Genomic DNA, 18,566 nt, shown 5'->3' on the forward strand with positions numbered 1-18,566 from the left:
GGTTGTGGTGAGGATCTAATTTAATACTCCTCAGTTTTGTAATATCAGTATTTTTAGTTCTATCATTGTCTTTGTAACTTTATATAATGTTTTTTCACCATTATTTTTTCATGGTCAGCTAGAGACATTATCTCTTGACCTCTCTTTTTCATGCGAAAAGGATATTAATACTCCTGACTTTCCCTTCAGCATTCCAGCATTCCTTCCACCTCTTACCTCTTACATTCTGTCATCTGTAGTATCACTTGTATATTATCAAGGTTGAAGATTTACATTTTGTTCTGTCACCAAAATTAAGTTAGTCGCCTGTGCTTGTCTACCTATTATTTACAGGAGTTGAAAAATCAGTACATTGTTTTATATTATTATGACAATGTAAATATTGTTCATTGAGGGATTAAGTGGTATTCTATCATTTAGTTTATCCTTTTGAACAAATTTTAATTTTCCCAAGAATTTCTTCTTTTTCTTTCTTCTTTTCTTAAAGCCAGGTCTTGTCTCTGTTGCCCCATTAAACTTCACCTTAGGCCATCCTCACCCGCCCCCTTTGCTCCATGCATCTCTCTTGTGGAGACTCTGTCCAGACTGACTGTTGATTCTCTGGACCCGCTACCGTTGTCTTCAGGGACTTCACTGCTTTCTTGGCTTAGAGCCATTGCTGTACGGGTCCTATGGCTTCCTCTTCTTGGCTTCCTCCATTATGTTACTGGAATATATCCTCAAGTAGCTTTCTTAGAAGGGGTGTGGGGGGGGAGGGGGATTTTCTAAGATCTTGAGTCTGAAAATGTCTTATAATCTACAGTTTGACTGGTAGTTTAGCCCTTTATAGGCTTCTAGAAGGAAAACAGTTCTCATTCAGAGCTCTGAAGACACTGCTCCGCTGCTTCTCAGCACCCAGGGTCACTGTCAGAGAAGAGTGTGGCTTTGGGCACGTCTAATTCATTTGACCCCAACCATGGCCACCCATCATCCACAGGTTCCACCACCTTTTTTCTGTTTTTCACGCCCCTCCTGTCTTCACTTCCTCCTTACCCGTAATCCACCATCATAATCGCTCCCTCATGCCCCCTCATAACTTCCTTGCCTCTCTTTCCGTTTGCTGTGCTTACCTGGCAAAACCCCAGCTCTGAAGATCCCCTCCTTAGGCTGCTCTGAGCATTGCCTGAGCAGCTGAATGTGGCTGGAGGCGGACACACTTCCATGCTGCTGGTCTTTCTCTGCATCGACAGCCACCGGCCTCAAGGAGGGTTCAGCACCTACTTCAGTTCCCCCGTGGTTCTCTTTCTCAGATCTCTGGCGTCACTTCCGCCCATCCTCACTCTTAGCTGCTGACTTTGCTTCCTATTTAACTGAGGAAACAGAAGCAATCTGAAGGGTCTTTCCTCACCGTCACCACCAGATATCGAGTCTGCCGTTGTCTGTACTTGTACGGTCAGACTTCCCCACCGTGGCCCTGCGTGGCGCATGCATGTCCCTGTATAAGAGCAATCCTGCCCCTGGCACAGTGCATCCCAGGCCCTTGTGCTTTTCCTGTTATTTCACATCTATTTCTTTTCATTAAAATGTCCCTTAAAGTCTCTTGGGTCATACAAATGTGCTACGGCAACTCCCCTTCTTAAAAGAAACAAACATGCCCCCACCCGCCGCCAAACCTTTCCTAGATACTATATCCCCTTCCTGTTGAAGCTACAATAAAGGAGGCAATAAAGGCAAAGAAAGCACAGGAAAAAGAAAAACAATTAGAAACTCCAGGAAAGACAGAGATGCGTTCAAGAATGCATAGCTCAGTCATCGCCCTGTTCCTCTGTTCTCTTCGTAGCAAAACCCCTCAAAAGAGTTGTGTGATCCCAATTCCCGCTTCCACATCCTCACTTTCTCTTGAACACATTCTGAGCAGATCTCTCTGCCCTCTGAGCCCTTTGTGTCGAGGCCCCCGCCTGACCTGCGTCTCACCAAACCCAGTGATGACGACTCAGTCTTGGTCTGTCAGCAGGACTCGTCGTAGTTGGTGGCCCCCTGCTTCTCGAAACACCTTTGCCACTTGGTTTCCAGGGCACCTGGTTTCCCTCTATTCTCCCTCTCAGGCTCCTCTGCTGTGCGTCCCCCTCCTCCTTCCCACTGGACATTGTGGGCATCCGAGCGTAGCCCTGGAGCCTCCTGGCTGCCCCTCCTCGCCCCTCCTTCAGCTCCAGACTTGTTTACCAGTTGCCTCTCATCTGTGCTTGGGTATTTAGCCCCTTAAACCTAACAGTTCAACATTTCGGGTTGCCCCTCCCCCCAACTGCTCCCTGTTCTTTCCCGCCTCACTGAACCGCCCACCCAGTCCCTGTGGCTCAGAGGCGGGTGGTCCTCACAGCCTCCCTCTGTGCTGCATGCCCCCCCTCCCCGCCGGAGCCAGTGCACCCTCGGGCCCTCAGAGGGAGTGTTTTCTGTATTTATTCATTAACCGGTAAGCATTGAGACTCCACCGCAGACTGGGTACTTGGGATACAATGTGGGCAAAGCAACGTGTCCCCTGCCCCCTTCACCCCCCCTCCCCCCCATGCAAAGGAGTCCTCAGCCTGACGAGGTCCAGACATTAATCGTAACTGCACAAGTGACCACACCGCTGGTAGATGCTGCCAAGGGCCCTCGTTCCTGTGCGAACGTGTGATAGTGGCCCGGCCTTGGGGGCCAGGGGACAGGAGAGCCTCGTACCCTCACAATTTAGAAAACACAAGTGGATTCTCCACGCTGCAGCAGTCAGCACCAGCAAAATTAGGTTCTGAGAAGCATTCTAGGGGGTCTCGTCAGGTTTCTGGGTGGAATTGGGATTTTTTTCAGCAGCCAAAAGTAAATAATTACAAAAGCCACGATGCGCCCTTGGGCCCCAGAACAGAATCATTCCTCCAGCCTCTTCCCATCGCTGTGCTCCTCAGGTGATCTCGACTCCGTCTGGGATGAGGGATGCAGAAAATCCCGGCCTTCCTGATAGCGCGCTTGCACTGGTACTGCCTCTCCATGGGAAATGCTTTTCCTTTCCAGGTTGTTCCAAGTTTCTTCCTTGATCTTCTCAATATTGATTCTAGGAACCATCTTTCTTCTGGCGAATGTCACTTCTGTTTGCCCTTGAAAACACGAATTCCGTTTCCTGACTAGGGGTTTAGGCTTTCCGTCCCCCTTTTCAGGGAGACTCTTCCTACTTCCTCATTCATATTTGTCCTAAATTCAAATCAAACTACTTCCATTTTCTCTTCTCTACCTTTTCCTTTTTAGTCTCGCGATATCTCAAGAGTCAGTATCCTGAACTGTTTTACTTTATGGTTGCTCCCGTGCACAGCTGGGGTTATAGGTTCCTAGGCACGCACGTGAATAGCTGGGTTAGGTTTGGTCTGGTTAGGAGTTCGCTGTCCTCTGCATTTCCCGTGGTTATCAAGTCTTTGTGTAGCTCCTCTGATTAACATGATGCTACAGAGGGAAGAGCTGAGAAGCCCTGCTTTTCTGCCTCCAGTCTGATCTCACATTGTTTCAGCTGAGTCTTCCTCGTGTCTGAGTGGCTCACACCTGTCGTGTAGGGCTGAGGAGAGATGTCAGTTACATGTGTGTTACACATACATGTGTGTCTGTGTCCCTTATGTTGGTCGATGGGAATCAGTCTGTGCTCATCTCCTCAGTGTCTGGCTCTGAACCTTTTCCTTCCTCTCCCTCTTCTGCCTGTGTAGTTAGCTCTTCCCTGACCACTTCCAGAACATACCTCGTGCCTCTGTACCTTGTCCACAGATCGGTCAGGATGTTTGCTTGTATTTTAATCACTTCCTGTCTAGACAGTGGCAGGTCCTTGGCATTTATGAAAACAATTCTTCGTAAATCCAAACTCCAAAACTTGGGGATAAATCAAAGCACCAGAGTTGGGAAATTCTGCCTTCCTAGGAAAGAGGCTTCGTAAGATTTGGTGTCTGTCTCATCTCTTCTGGTAGTTCCTTCCTGTTCTTTTGAGTTGGATACACAGCTTTGTGTTGGTGTAATCATTTTGTGTGTATTTTCACAATTTTCTCGGACAGATGATTTGCATTTGTGCTTATTATCCTTTTCGTATTTTCTCAATTCTGTCTTTTCTGTTTGAAGGAGTAAGAAATTCCAGAGTAAAACTTGGGGCAGCTATCTTAATAAGATTCGTCCATTTAAAGGAGTTTTGAGTAGGAAGAATAAAAGGCTACACCGTGTTGTACAGACCCCCCACACCCGGGCTTATCCCAGTCTGGCCGCAGCAGCTGAGCCATACGGGGTCTGCTAAGTGCTTTTTTTGTTTGATTGGTTTTGATTTGGGGCTTTTTTATAATGAAATAATTCAAACATAAAGGAATTCAGAAAAGAATCCATTTTATGTACCCTATCCAGATTTTTAAACTCTTAGAATTAACATTTTAAGATTTTAAACTAGTCCTTTAAATTATAAAAGTGATAACGCTTATGGCAAAAAATAAGAATTCAACAGGACAGAAAATTATGAGGGCAAAAGTCGTTCTTAAATAATCCCTGTCTCCCTAGACTGGGAAATGTTTTCTCCTTATTTAAACATTAATAACATGATACCATCAGAAATCTAAAAACTAGAAAGAAGTGAAAAAAAATTAAAACGCCCAGAATGCGAATTCTCCAGTTAGCTACTGTCAACATGTTAGTATAAATTCTTCCCATCTTTCTTTATGCTCTGCATATATATTTTTTCTGTTTTGTGTATGTGCACACGCATTTTTGACAGCTTTCTGTTGCACTTTTGTTGGTTTTTACCACATTGTTAACATCGTCACCTGAGATCTTGATCTCTGCAAAGTAGCAGAGAAAACCTTAGTTGGGGTGCAAGAAAGCTGACGGACTGCGGAGCACACTGTGCCTCTGAGCTGGTACTGATTCCAGGCAACCCCAGTTCTTTCTCAGCTTCAGAGTTACTGGACTTTTGGCCAGAAAATCCATTTCTGACACCACCAGAAGCAATTTTTTTTACTTCATTAAGCTTATTTGCCCAATCGGCACAAATCGCATCCTCTCAGAGCCAGGCAGCCTTACCAGTTTGGGTTTCTAGGACACGGTGAATCAGTCCTTTCGTGAAGATCGGAAATTAGGAAGTTTTAAAATGTCTTGTTGTTGTTTCTAGGGAGTGGCTTTACTTATTGTGCCATGAGATGTTGAATCCGTATTATGGACTCTTCCAGTATTCCACGGACAACATTTACATGTTGCAAATCAATCCCGATTCTTCCATCAACCCTGTAAGTATTAATGACTAAAGAGGTCGGAGACTTAGTTGGAGAATTTCTTAAATGGATTTCCAGTTTCAATCTCAATTCTTGGTTGACTCATTGTAGACTTACTCAAAGTCTATGGTAAATAAACATTGCAAGGTAGAGTGAGAACTGGATTAGGATGGATGGTTTCAATCCCGTATCTTCGGTGGCTGGTATCAGTGAGTATGTCGTTTCAGGGGAACTCTGGCTTGACGGCTGTATTTGTTGATGGTGTCATTCTGAGAAGTGGGTGACGAGGTACATCCTCCTCCCAGTCGAAATGGGAATATTCCCATAATTGGCCTTTTTGGCCACCGGTGCTGATGCTCTTAGCTGCTTGTCAGAGAGATGAGGAAACAGGCGGTGTGTGTGTGTAACTGGTCCGAGGGTGGCCAGCGGGTAAGAGGAGGGCTCTGACGTGGGGCCGCGTCCTGCACGTGGTTCCTGACGAGCAGTCGATGTGACAGGACCTTTTACCAACATGGGAGCTAACTCTCTGAGTATAATTCCAACCTAAAAGTAGAAACAGGAGGTTCCCTGGTTACAAACCAGAACAGCGCTGGTTTTAAGATGGTTCTCTTACTTGGGTTGCTCACAGTTATTTTCCTCTGTGTCCCTGCCTCAACTCCCTTGGGATTTTTTCTCTGCTCCTTTTTTGTGGGATGGGGGAGGGATGGCAGAGGAAGAAGGGGGATTACCTTTTGCCCTTTATTTCCTCGTGGTGCAGTGGGAGGGAGGGGCCGGCGGCAACCTGTGCCAGCACCGGGCGCTGTGTTGAGAAGGGACCAGGGTTGGTTGATTCTCTGCCGTCACCATGTTGATATTCTCAACTTTTGAATAAGGGGTTCTGCATTTTCATTTTGCACTGGGTCCCACAAATTAGGTAGCAATTCTGAGAAGGTGTTTGAACCAAGGGCATAATCTAAGGTATCCTTCAGATGACCTCTCCAAAAGTCATGCGCTAAGTTTGACCTCCTATGTAGCCGTCTTTCATCTGGTCATGAGTGCAGCCCGTGAGTAACTGATTCAAGAAACCTGGAGAAAGTACAAGATACCCATCTGCCTTGGCCGGTCATTTTTCTCACGAATTCATGTTCTCTGGTGCCCCCTACAGGACCACTTGTCTTATTTCCATTTTGTGGGTCGGATCATGGGTCTGGCTGTGTTCCATGGACACTACATAAACGGGGGTTTCACAGTTCCCTTCTACAAGCAGCTGCTGGGGAAACCCATCCAGCTTTCTGACTTGGAGTCGGTGGACCCGGAACTTCATAAGAGCCTAGTGTGGATTCTGTAAGTACTGACTCAGTTAACTGAAAATGCATCGATCGTCACCCGTCTTAGCGTGCCCCAAATCCATCTGTGTTGTGTAGCGTGCACGTGGGTGTGTATTTGGGGGATGGGTGTGAAATCGGAGAATAGAAAAACTATCAGAAACATAAAAGTAGGTTCAACAACAATACTTAACTGACATTTTCCGCGTAACGTCTGCCCAGTTTCTCATCACATGGACTCGTTTCTTTTGCTGTTTCCTTGACTTAAGTTATGACTGTGAATGTTAATCCCCAGGCCTGGTGGTTGGTTGGTTTGTGACACTCTGGGGTGTCTCCAGCCAAGGAGGTATCCAAAATCACCCTAATGTTTAGGTGCCTTTGTTTTAGGATTACCCTAAAACTCTCTTAAAAGCAACAGGTACAGTTACATGGTCACCGTAGGTGTCGGGGGTCCTCGTGAGGACCGATTTCACGGCAATGAGAGGTCCAGGCTCTGGGACCGGGGGACAAGCCGAGGACTTGATCGTGTCCTGTGTTCTGTCCACCTCCTTCCACGTGTCCCAGCTTGAAAGGCAGGTCTGCGGGGGGCCAGGGCCTTCATCCTATAGAGAACCTCCCAGTCTGTGTTTCCAGAAACATGGCAGGTGAAGGAGCCAGTTCTGACTTTCAAGTGCTTCCTTGGACTGATGCCCTTGGAAGGCTGCCTGGAGAAGGCGGCGCCGTGTTTTCTTGGCGAGGCTTCCCTTTGACTCAGTTGCCCCTTCATGCTTCCCTCCTGTCCGCTCAGAGACTCAGGGGACAAAGCAGCCGGCTGGCTCTGTCCCAGGAAGTCACAGGGCGGTGTCACTACTGTCACCCCTCTTCTGCAAAGGAGGAGCCAGTCCCTCTTCCTACCGATTGTTGATTCAATGTTCCATGTGCTCCCGTGCGGTGGCCGAGGCCTAAGTGACATTCATCTTCTGTCCTAACTTCCCAGAGAGAACGACATCACCCCCGTGCTGGACCACACGTTCTGTGTGGAGCACAACGCTTTCGGGAGGATTCTTCAGCATGAACTGAAACCCAACGGCAGGAATGTCCCTGTCACAGAGGAGAACAAGAAAGAATACGTCCGGTAGGTAATGCTCTGGGGCCCCTGGGGGTTACCGCTGGGACCGGCGGGGCCTGGGACTGTCCTGGGCACGGGGGGGCCATGTTTATGTCGTCAGAGCGCTTGGACCAGAGTCATGGTAGCGGCAGAGACTTCCAGAAACCGGCAGGGTCAGCGGTGGGCTCCAGGGTTGACCCGTTAAAGGGGGATTCATGACCCAGAGCCCAAGGGGTAGCTTTCCAGTGACCGCCTGATTGTGGGTGTGAAGGTGGTATAGCCACAGGAGGGAGGAGTAGGCCTCCCTCAAGTTTGGGGCAAGCTTCCTTGAGCTTGGTGTGATGGAAGTCCACCTCTTTATAGTCTGTTTTCCCACCTCTTGAGGCAAATAAATGACTAGTGACTTCCATGGGAAATTTAGACACATGGGCATGTCTGTGCTCAGGCTGTCAGACTGGTGTGTAGTTCTCACTGTGCCCTGTATTTTCTTTTCAAACATATTTTTAAATTATGGCACCTGTAACAGGCCAGGTTACATCCTACTGCTATTTCAAGCGAAGAATCAGAACATCTGATTTATTTTTTTTTTGCGGTATGCGGGCCTCTCACTGTTGTGGCCTCTCCCATTGCGGAGCACAGGCTCCGGACGCGCAGGCTCAGCGGCCATGACTCACGGGCCCAGCCGCTCCACGGCATGTGGGATCTTCGCGGACTGGGGCACGAACCCGTGTCCCCTGCATCGGCAGGCGGACTCAACCATTGCGCCACCAGGGAAGCCCCTGATTTAGTTTTAACCTGACTCTTAGGCTGGGTACTGCCCGCCAGTGGGGTTTTCCTCCCCATTAGGGGAGGATGGTGGGCAGGGTTCAGCGGATATCAGAACCAACTAATGGAGGAAAAAACGACGTTCACGAGCCATTTGATACTGCTTCCGACGTGTGAATTTTTCTTTCAGGTTATATGTAAATTGGAGGTTTATGAGGGGGATCGAGGCCCAGTTCCTGGCTCTTCAGAAGGGGTTTAATGAACTCATCCCTCAACACTTACTGAAGCCTTTTGACCAGAAGGAGCTGGAGGTGCGTGAGCGCCGGGGGAACCGGGGCGCGTGACGGGCGCTCCTCGGCTGCTCGATCCCCGCAGGCCCAGGGGCCGCCGGGGCTGCAGGAGAGCAGAGGCAGGGCTGGGGGCGGAGCGGGGGGTCGGGGAGGCCTGAGCAGTTGATGCCAAGGCCTGGTGCCCGCCTGGCGGCAGGGATTCCGGGTAACTCTTGCGACATCCTGCCGGGCGTTGTGTGGCTTGTCCTGTTGGGTGGGCAAGCTCCCCGCAGCACAGCTTCCTAAGCCCCTCCTGGGGGTCACCTCAGATGGAGGAAGTTCTCATGACCAGCTGCTTTGTTTGATTCTGGCTGTTACTAGGCCCAGAACCAAGTATTACTGTCGCTTCTGGTCCCTCTTCATGGGCGTGAACAAAGCCATTCCTGCGCACCCCATCCGCTTCTGGTGCCAAGTAGCCCTTGCCTTTCAGGCTGTTCCCGGCCTTTCTGGCCCCAGGGCGGTGCCAGAGCTGTGGGCCCCGAGGTGCCTCCCTGGGGGGAGCGATGGCTCCGGAGCAGGTCACAGCAACAAGCACGTCCCTGACCTGTTCCCTCCTCCTCAGACTTCAAGCCCCACGCGTCCCCGGGAGGCGGCCCCACTTTACGGGTGGCTCCATGCAGCTGTTGTGGCTGGTCCTTCGGTCCTCCATCCTCCCCAGTGCAGTGCACACACACGCACACGCACACACGCACGCGCTGCTAAGGAAACGTCACATGAGTAGCCGCACCAGCGTCCTCGGGGTGGCAGCCGGCCCGGAGGTGCAGACACAGAGCGTGGGCCTCAGGCCCGCTGTGTACGTGTCTGTCGACTTGTCTGAATGCGTGTCCGGTTTGTCGGGACGTGGTTTGTAACGCTCTCCGTGTCCTGGGAGCTGGGCACCCGTCGGTTTGTACGTCGGGGAGGTGACCTGCTTTCACGCCCTCACAGCTGATCATCGGCGGCCTGGACAAGATCGACCTGGACGACTGGAAGTCCAACACGCGGCTGAAGCACTGCGGGGCTGACAGCAACGTGGTCCGGTGGTTTTGGCAGGCGGTGGAGACCTTCGACGAGGAGAGGAGGGCCCGGCTGCTGCAGTTCGTGACGGGCTCCACGCGGGTCCCCCTCCAGGGCTTCAAGGCGCTGCAAGGTGACTGACGTGGTGGTGGGGCTGGTGCTGGGCTGGGGCGCGGGCGGCGGCGGGCAGTCGTCCTGGGGTGTCGCCAGGAGACGACATGGCCTCGGGTCCTTCATGACAGACACTCGGTGCTGCAGGGGTGTTGCCTGGCCAAGGGGCTGGAGAGACCCTCTTCCCTCCACACGAGCCATGGCCTTCCGGTTGCCCTTCTCTCTGCTGCCCCCAGGGCTTGAGGCTCTACTATCCTTTGCCCAAGGTGAAAGAAAACATCTGGAAAGATGTAGGAGGGCATGTCCATCACACAGAGCCCCGCCCACCTCAGACCACCTTTCCCAGGGCCTCTGAGCCACGTGACACAGCAGTGGTGGGTGCCGGCCGGCTGCTGCCCACACAGGGCTGGGTCTGGAAAGACCTGAGCCAGGAAGGCCCAGGGGAGCCGGGGCCTCCGCTTCCCTCCCTCAACAGAATTGGTGACAGAGAGGGGGTACAAAGAGCAAGGCTGTGGGGAAAGAAAGCCATTTAAAAATGCACCATGGGTTAATTTTTGAACTTTCTGACAGCAGCTCTCTAACTGCAGTCCTGAGTCTCTAAGAGCACACTGCTGCCGTGTGGGTCACAGCTCCAGGGGTCCTCCCGGGCCCTTGGTTTCCTCATCTGTACAAGGGGCCTGCCTGAGAGGCTACCCTGTCCAGTTAGGTCCCTGTCCTCTCATGCATCCCTTCCGGCTCTGGCTGGGTCTCTGGCTCACCTGGGTCTGGAGCTGGGGGCTGGAGGAGGAGGGGGTGGGAGGCTGTCCACAACGAGGCTTCTGAGCCTCTGGAGGGGCTCGTGGTCAGCACAGCCAACTGGGAAAGTCCTTGAAGGCCTCTTTAGGGCTCTGTGATTTGTAAAATTAGGGGGTTTTGTCACTTGATAACCCTGACAACCGGCAGGAGTAAGGTGAAGAATCTTAATATTTTAAAACTTAGTGGGAGCAGATAGATTTCACGTGTACGTTCCCTGTAGACGACTCCTCCCTCTTGGAGTGAGAGAAGTTACTTCTCGTCCTAGGGCTTTGGTCCCAGCCTTTGTGTCTTTCTTTTGCCACTGGGCCTCTGCCTGGGGAGGTTTCCTGACTCCATATCCTGCTTGCTAGACATTTCTGTTAAAAAAAAAAAAAAAAATCACTGGCGATTGAAAGATTTTGCTTTCAGATAAGCGCCCTGGAGCAGGCTCGTGGTCGGGTGAGAGGAGAGCGGTCCCCGCCTTTGCTCTGCCTTGCTCCTGTGATTTTCTAAAATGTCTGGTGTTAGTCACTTAATGGTCACGGTAGGTGCATCCTGAAAGCAGGCAGAGGCTTGTGTGGCCGTGTGAGCCCCGTGACCTTCTGGCAGGACGGCCGCCTGGCACCAGGGCCTCGGGGTGGCGACAAGGGCCCAGCCTCGGCCTCTGAAGCGTGTTAACTAGAATGCTGTCTTGTAAGGCTCTACAGGCGCCGCAGGGCCGCGGCTGTTCACCATCCACCTGATCGACGCGAACACAGACAACCTGCCCAAGGCCCACACCTGGTAAGGACCAGCGCCCTGGGAGCCTGTCTCCGTGCGTGACTTTTCTGAGCTGTTTTCTTACTTGGACTCTGCAGTGGACAGCACGCACGTGAGGGTCAGCACGAGGCTCTTTCGTGAACCCAGTTTTGTCTGGAGACGTGACTGACATTGGAGCCGCTCCCCGGCCCCAGTCGTCACCTCGCTGGGTCCTGCCGCACATGTGCGTGTGCGTGTGTGTGCGTGTGTGCGTGTGTGTGCGTGTGTGTGTGCGCGCGCGTGCGCGCGCACACATGTGCAGTGTCAGGAGGGAACACTGCAGTTTTAAGTTTGGAGCTATTGGTCTCCTCTCAGAACTCTGCGTATGACAGATGCACCTTGTGTATTGAAAAATGTTTCCTCCCTTGATTTTCACTTAAACAATACCCGTAGTGGGTTATTTCCTTTGTGGTTTAAAATCAAATCACTTACATGCACTTTGGGAGCCATTTCTTGAGACGAGAGCCACCTCTGGTTCACGAGAGTCAGTTCCAAATGTTGCCGGGATGCATGGTGATGTGATGGGAGGTTCTTGGTTGGGAACCAAGGCTGTGGGTTCCCACGCTGTCCATGACTTCAAACTGGGTTTCCATGTCCTTGAGATAGAGGACGCGCCCTCCCCGGGCCCAGGGTCTGCGCCCAGGATGGCCGTCCCGGGGTGGCGCATGCTAACGCACAGGGCTGCTCCCGCGCCAGCAGGCTGTGTTCTCTAATGGTTTAGTGCTTTGAGTAAAACGGACGTGAAGAACGTCCAGTGCTAAGCCCCCTGAGAAGCCTCCACGCCGTTTAGCCCGACTCCTTCTTGACAAAAGCCATCCTCAACCACTTAACCTCTAGCAATTCAGGAGGCACTCTGTCCTCTCAGTCAGAATCTTGCAGTTTTTGATTTGTTATGAGGTAATATCGTCTACAAAGGTGTCTTCTGGGCACAGCTTTGGGAATGAACTTCCCTGAGGAAATGCTAACCCGGTCGTTTAATCCTCTATCAGGGATTTGACGTTTTATTATTTTTGAGATACAGTTTCTGTTTTTGCAGGAAATACTCCAGACTGCCCCGTTTTGCTCTCAGATCTAAGTCACAGGGGATTAGATCCACAGGCAGTGAATTGTTAGTGGTGATTTGACTGCAGCCAGCCTGGGCTGCAGTGCTCTGCAAACGTGGTGTTCCTGGGTCTGAGAAATAACTTCTCCCCAAAACAACAGTAAAAACAAGTTGAGAGCTTTGTCCTAATCTAAGCAGTACATACTCACTTGGAAGATCTTATAAGATTTGTTTTGCTGTGTGTTGACTGACTGAAAATCGTTGCCTAAGAAGCAGAAAAGCACCAGAGGAGAGGGGAAAACTCTCCCCCATCTCCCAGAACCAGGTGGATGAGACGCTTTCCCGTCCTCTCTGCCCTGTCCCCACCATGTGTGTGCTTGTGGCCGCAAAGGCTCTGCTGTGGCCTGGCCCTGACCCTGTCCTGGGAGCAGGTCCTCAGGCCAGGCGGCACCAGCAGTGAGTCTCTCACCTTTCTGTCCCGTTCCAGCTTTAACCGGATCGACATTCCACCCTACGAGTCATATGAGAAGCTCTATGAGAAGCTGCTGACAGCAGTGGAGGAGACCTGTGGGTTTGCTGTGGAGTGAAGTGCAGCCCAAGGCAGCAGATGCTAGCTCACGGCCACCAGACCCCAAGCGATGCTCTCTGTGTGCCTCCGCGAAGCCGGCTGAGGCCCTGGAATCCTAGAACACCCGAGGGAAAGGCTTGTCTCCCCTGCTTCTCGTTGGGGGAGCAAAGGGGGCGGGGGGACTTCAGTTGGTGGCTCTCACCCATATTTTCCTCCTGACAGAACCCCCCCACCCCTTCCATCACCCATCCAATAAAACGCAGCCAGGTTTAGCACTGCTTCGGTCACACAGGATATTCTGCTACGGTTGTAACGCTTCTGGTGACAGGCTCACTGCCCTGGGGGCTTTAGAGGAGTCTTGACTCACAGTTATGGAGCTGAGCGGGGCTGCCTGAGGGTTCGGCCCTGGTAGCTGGACTAGCTCTTCTGTCTCCAAGCAGACCTGAGGTGTTCAAGTTCAGCAGCTCAAATTCCAAATTTCACATCCTAGCAGCCTGCTCTGGGTAGCAGATTAATTTCTACCTGAACAATAACCGTATAATATATGCTTATTGGAATTCTGCCACTGCAGGAAGCTGGCATCAAAACTGTGCTTCCCTTTTGGAAAGGTAAGGGAATCGGGGCAGCTTGTGCTGGAGGCCTGGGTATTTATTTCTTTTCAGGGTTTCCTGGTTGAAAAATCTGTTTTGCATAAAGAAAAATGATCTTTCCTTTTAAGAGTCCCTTTAGCCACGTTATCTATCCAGTTTGAAATATTTTCCCAGCGAAAACACCACATAACAGAGCTTATAAACAAGCAGCCCAAACCCAGCTTCAGATGCTCGCAGCCAGGCGCAGGCTGTACTTGGAAGGGCGTCGACTGGGCCACATGCATGCTAACAAACCGTTTTGTGGAAAGCACTAAACTAACAGAACGAAGTTCCATCACTGTGGCTGCTGGCTTGGTGCCAACTAGCTTGAAAGGGAGCGAGAGAACGGATAACCTCCATGGCCTAAATCCACCCCAGCTTACTTGTTTACAAGAAGTAGGTCGTGGATGGAAACCTGAAGGCAGAGAGGGGCCACTCCACCGTGACACGTTCAGCCCACTTCCCCAACGTCTGATGGTGACACTAACAACTGCTGCTCCATTCACTTGTCCCGATATGAGCAAGGCCAAAGCAAGCCTTGACCCTAGGTTTCTACCAGCATTTTCCAATTTGCACAGAAGATCAAAAAGTATTTTAACAAAGTGGTTTGATTTCAGATAAAGTTCAGCAGAAAAGTGGCAGCAGTGGCAGCAAGTTCTCCCGTATGGTGGTGGTTTTTGTTTGGGGGGCGAGTGCAGGGTAATTCATTAGCAAGACCTTTCACTGTTGAAGTTTTGTTGTAAGGTTCCGAGTTCAGTGCTGGGATCCAGCTGCGGGTCTGAGGTGGGTTTGGAAGGAGCTTTCTGGCCGACTGTCCCGTCTGTTCTTTCTGTTCCTAACGCCTGTGGACGGTGCTAGGTTTGGAGGCGCACTTACTTACCCCCTGCACCTTGCTGTGGTTCTTCGGCTCGACCGGGAAGCAGCCAGTGGTCTGACGTTTGGCAGGCCGGAGTTCACTGGCTGGAGGTTCCAGGAGCGAGAGAAAGCCGTGCTTCTGGGTGACTTGCTGAGGTTCTAGAATAGGAAGGATGCCTTGGCTGCAGAAGGAGAATGTAATCCGTTCAGAACGTCCAGGATGGACTGCGGGCTGAGTCTCTCCGAAGTCCCGCCTTGCCCGTTGGGCTTCTCCTGTGTCTCGTTCCCCATGACACCTTCTGGCGTCCTGGAAGCTGGCTGCCGTGGGTCCTCCTCTGGAGGAATGAGGAAATGAATGATACAGACAGACCCCCACCACCACCACTCTCACCCGCCAGACAGGTCTCCTCTGTAACACGGACCTAAACCGCAAGGAGGAGACTGCCATCCGGGAACTGAGGCCCTCGAGACTGAGGGGGGAAGGCCCACCCAGTTATCCTGTGGTGTCGGCCAAAATCCACAGGAAGTTAGGAAGGAAACAAGGGTCTAGTGGTTGGAAAGACTTGGAAGCAGGAGTGTGCCATTTGCCTCCTTTAAAGCTGCCTTCCTGCTGATGGCGGGCGCTGGGGGTGGGATGGGTAGTGCCCCTGCCGGCCCCAGGCCACCCTCACGTGTCAGGTGTCACCTCGGCAAGCTCCAGAGGCTCACGTCCTGGCTCCTCCACGGGCTGCTGGGGAAAGTCGACTTACCTGCCCGCAAGGCCTGGGTCTCCGCTTTCGTACTGGGACGCGGGCACCTCGCCAGCTGCGTGGGTTGTTGTGGAGCCTGGCACAGCAGAACCTTCCGGAGCCCCAGGTCACTCCTGCCAAACAGGGCTGTCGGTGGCACTGCTCCTAGAACCGTAACTGTCCACAGTGGGTTGGGCCTTTGGAACACTCCCCACCCCCCGACCACCCCCACCAAAGAATAGTGTGGCAAGCCGTGGGTTTTGGGGTCTGCGGGAGCCTCCCCATCTGTCGCCCTTCTTGGGAACCCCAGCGACCCACCTGGTCCCCTCAGCTCTCTGCCCAGATGCTTCAGGGCCCGACTTCCAGGCTTGCCTCACCAGCGGTCATCAGCCGACCCTCAGGGATGTAGCAAACCACCGCTCTGCCAGTGCTGTGGGGAGAACGGAGGGGCCCCGGGGTGACAGTGGGCGGAGCTCTCCTGACTCCCGCAGGGAGAAGCGCCTGGAACTGCGGCCCCAGAGCTTGCCGGGCCGCGTGGTCCAAATGCAGGTCAGGTGGTCCTCCGATCGGAGCTGTCCGAGAAAACGCCCCTCCGCCCCCGTCCGCAGCCAGGTGTGTGCTGCACGGCAGCCTTCCCAAAACATAGTATGAATTTTAAAAATTTGTTTATTTTTGTTTCTCAACCACTTTATAATGTATTTTTTAATTTATTTTGTAATGTCTTGTTTTTAAGTATTGCTGCTATCCTTGTTATCCTTCCCACTGTTTTTATTGCTGATTTATTTTGTGAAAGTTGTACACTAAATGTTCTGTTTTATGTCAAAATCAAAAGTATTTAAAGAAATACTAGTTCTATTTAATGTGGTTATAGAACCAGCTGGAAACACAAAACAAACAGTGATTGTACAGCAGGCTGGACCCCGGCGGTCAGGTTCATTTTGTTACATATGCAATAAACTCACAACTTTACGTTTCTGGCGCCTGTTATTTGGTGTGGAACAGCTGTTTTTTTTTTTTTTTTTTTTTTACATCCCATAAGACAGGAAGTCAGCGGTCTGGCAAGGGTCTTCTAAAGAAAAGGGGCAAACTTACAGTCAGAATTGTAGGAGAGATTGATAACACTTTGGAAAACAGTGGAGGGTCCTCAAAAAACTAAAAATAGAGCAATCCCACTCCTGGGCATATACCTGAAGAAAAGCAAAAACACCAATTTGAAAAGATACATGCACCCCCATGTTCATAGCAGCATTATTTACAATAGCCAAGATATGGAAGCGACCTAACTGTCCACCAGCAGACGAATGGATAAAGAAGATGTGGTACATATATATATAAAATATACATATATATAATGGAATACTGCTCAGCCATAAAAAACCAAACTCTTGTGCCACAACTGCCGAGCCTGTGCCCCACAACTACTGAAGCCCTCATGCCTAGAGCCCATGCTCCGCAACAAGAGAAGCCACCGCAATGAGACGCCCGCGCCCTGCAACGAAGAGGAGACCCCACTCGCCAAAACTAGAGAAAGCCTGCACACAGCAACGAAGACCCAATGCAGCCAAAAATAAAATTAAAAAATAAAAAAGAATGCATAGTCTAGTGCAAAAGTAATAATGATGTATTGTGGAGTTAATATCATATGTAGAAATAAAACATGTAACAACAGCACCAAGGATGAGGGGTAGAAATGGAAGTCTACAGTTGTAAGATTCTTACATTATAGGTGAAATAGAATATTTGAAGGTAGACAGGTAGGTTCAAGATGAATACAGTAACTAGATAATTCACTAAAAAGAATACATGTTATGCAAAAACATAAAAAAGAATAACATAACTAGGTTGTGTTGCACACAACTGTTTTATCATATTACAATTATGAGGCATAGGGGTAAAAACAGTCCTGAATTTTATTTGGTGGTGTTTTATTTAAGCTTTTTTATCTATACATATACATGATATAGGCCCACACTTTTTTTGGGGGGGACTCTTCATTAGATTTTGGAATTAAATATAAGCTACAGGTGAAAAATATCTTACACTATTTTAGTGATAAGGAATCTCTTATAGCCATGAGATGTTTAGACTAGTATTTCCCAAACTTTTCTGTTTTATAGACCAGTAAAATATACTTACCAGATAAAAATCATCTGTATCACCAACATTTCATTTTAAAAGGACATTTAACATCAAAACTTTTCACAATGAAAGACTATTGTTTTGGTTGTCTTTTATGAAGACCTCACTTTGGTGCACTGATTTTTCTAATGATGGGTGAAAACTTCAGCACCAGCTCACAGTGGCTCATAATCCAGTGTTTGTTACCCGTGGTTCTGACCTTCTCCTCTCCCCTCCATCCCAGTTAGCTGGTTCATTAGCCAGAGGTGGCCCAGGTGCCCATCGAAATACTCCCTGGTCCCTCCTGAAGTATCCACCACCTGTGCAGACTGTCTCCTGGTTCGCTCCTGTCTTTTTCCATGTTTCTCAAGTCCCACCTTTTCCTCAAGACCCAACTTACATCTTTTATTCTGTCCCCCCCCGTCATGATCCTCTTTTTAAGTGAAGCATTTCAGGGAGCTCTTACTTGGTTCTTATCATTCCTTCAAGAAACTAGACCGGGGCTTCCCTGGTGGCGCAGGGTTGAGAGTCTGCCTGCCGATGCAGGGGTTCGTGCCCCGGTCCGGGAAGATCCCACATGCCACGGAGCGGCTAGGCCCGTGAGCCATGGCCGCTGAGCCTGCGCGTCCGGAGCCTGTGCTCCGCAACGGGCGAGGCCACAACAGTGAGAGGCCCGCGTACCGCAAAAAAAAAAAAAAAAAAAAAAGAAACTAGACTGAAGCTTATCTTTTCATACTTTTTACCACGTTCATCCAACAACTAAAATGGTTTTTTTCCAAAGAAAATTTTTGCCAACACTATTTTAAAATAAATGGTTTTCTTCCTGATTAAAAACAAACCAAAAAACTGCTAACGCTAAAAAATGAATTTAGCAAAGTTGCAAGATAGAAAATCAACAAACAAAAACCAACTGTTTCTGTAATGCTAACGATGAACAATCTGAAAAAGAAATTAAGAAAACAATTCCATTTATAGTAGCATCAAAAAGAATAAAATAGGAATAAACTTAACCAAGGAAATAAAAGACTTGTACACTGAAACTATAAAACTATAGGGGCTTCCGTGGTGGCACAGTGGTTGAGAATCTGCCTGCTAATGCAGGGGACACGGGTTCGAGCCCTGGTGTGGGAGAATCCCACATGCTGCGAAGCAACTAGGCCCGTGAGCCACAACTACTGAGCCTGTGCGTCTGCAGCCTGTGCTCTGCAATAGGAGAGGCCGTGATAGT

General features: G+C 50.1%; 1 protein-coding gene across 2 annotated transcripts in view; it reads left to right on the plus strand.

Moving 5' to 3' along the window:
- Positions 1-16,184, plus strand: part of SMURF1 (SMAD specific E3 ubiquitin protein ligase 1) — a 102,232-nt gene extending 86,048 nt beyond the window's left edge. The window contains exons 12-18 of one of the 2 annotated variants that reach the window (XM_060032424.1): positions 5,135-5,249; positions 6,379-6,557; positions 7,515-7,652; positions 8,581-8,701; positions 9,647-9,848; positions 11,299-11,383; positions 12,928-16,184. In XM_060032424.1, the coding sequence (XP_059888407.1) occupies positions 5,135-5,249; positions 6,379-6,557; positions 7,515-7,652; positions 8,581-8,701; positions 9,647-9,848; positions 11,299-11,383; positions 12,928-13,027 (940 nt within the window). In that variant the 3' untranslated portion in view covers positions 13,028-16,184. The remainder of the gene's footprint in view (positions 1-5,134; positions 5,250-6,378; positions 6,558-7,514; positions 7,653-8,580; positions 8,702-9,646; positions 9,849-11,298; positions 11,384-12,927) is intronic. The other variant, XM_060032425.1, reaches the window with a different exon arrangement.
- Positions 16,185-18,566: the final 2,382 nt, after the last annotated feature.

The sequence above is a fragment of the Delphinus delphis genome, chromosome 15 (assembly GCF_949987515.2).
Source record: "Delphinus delphis chromosome 15, mDelDel1.2, whole genome shotgun sequence".
Classification (NCBI taxonomy): domain Eukaryota; kingdom Metazoa; phylum Chordata; class Mammalia; order Artiodactyla; family Delphinidae; genus Delphinus; species Delphinus delphis.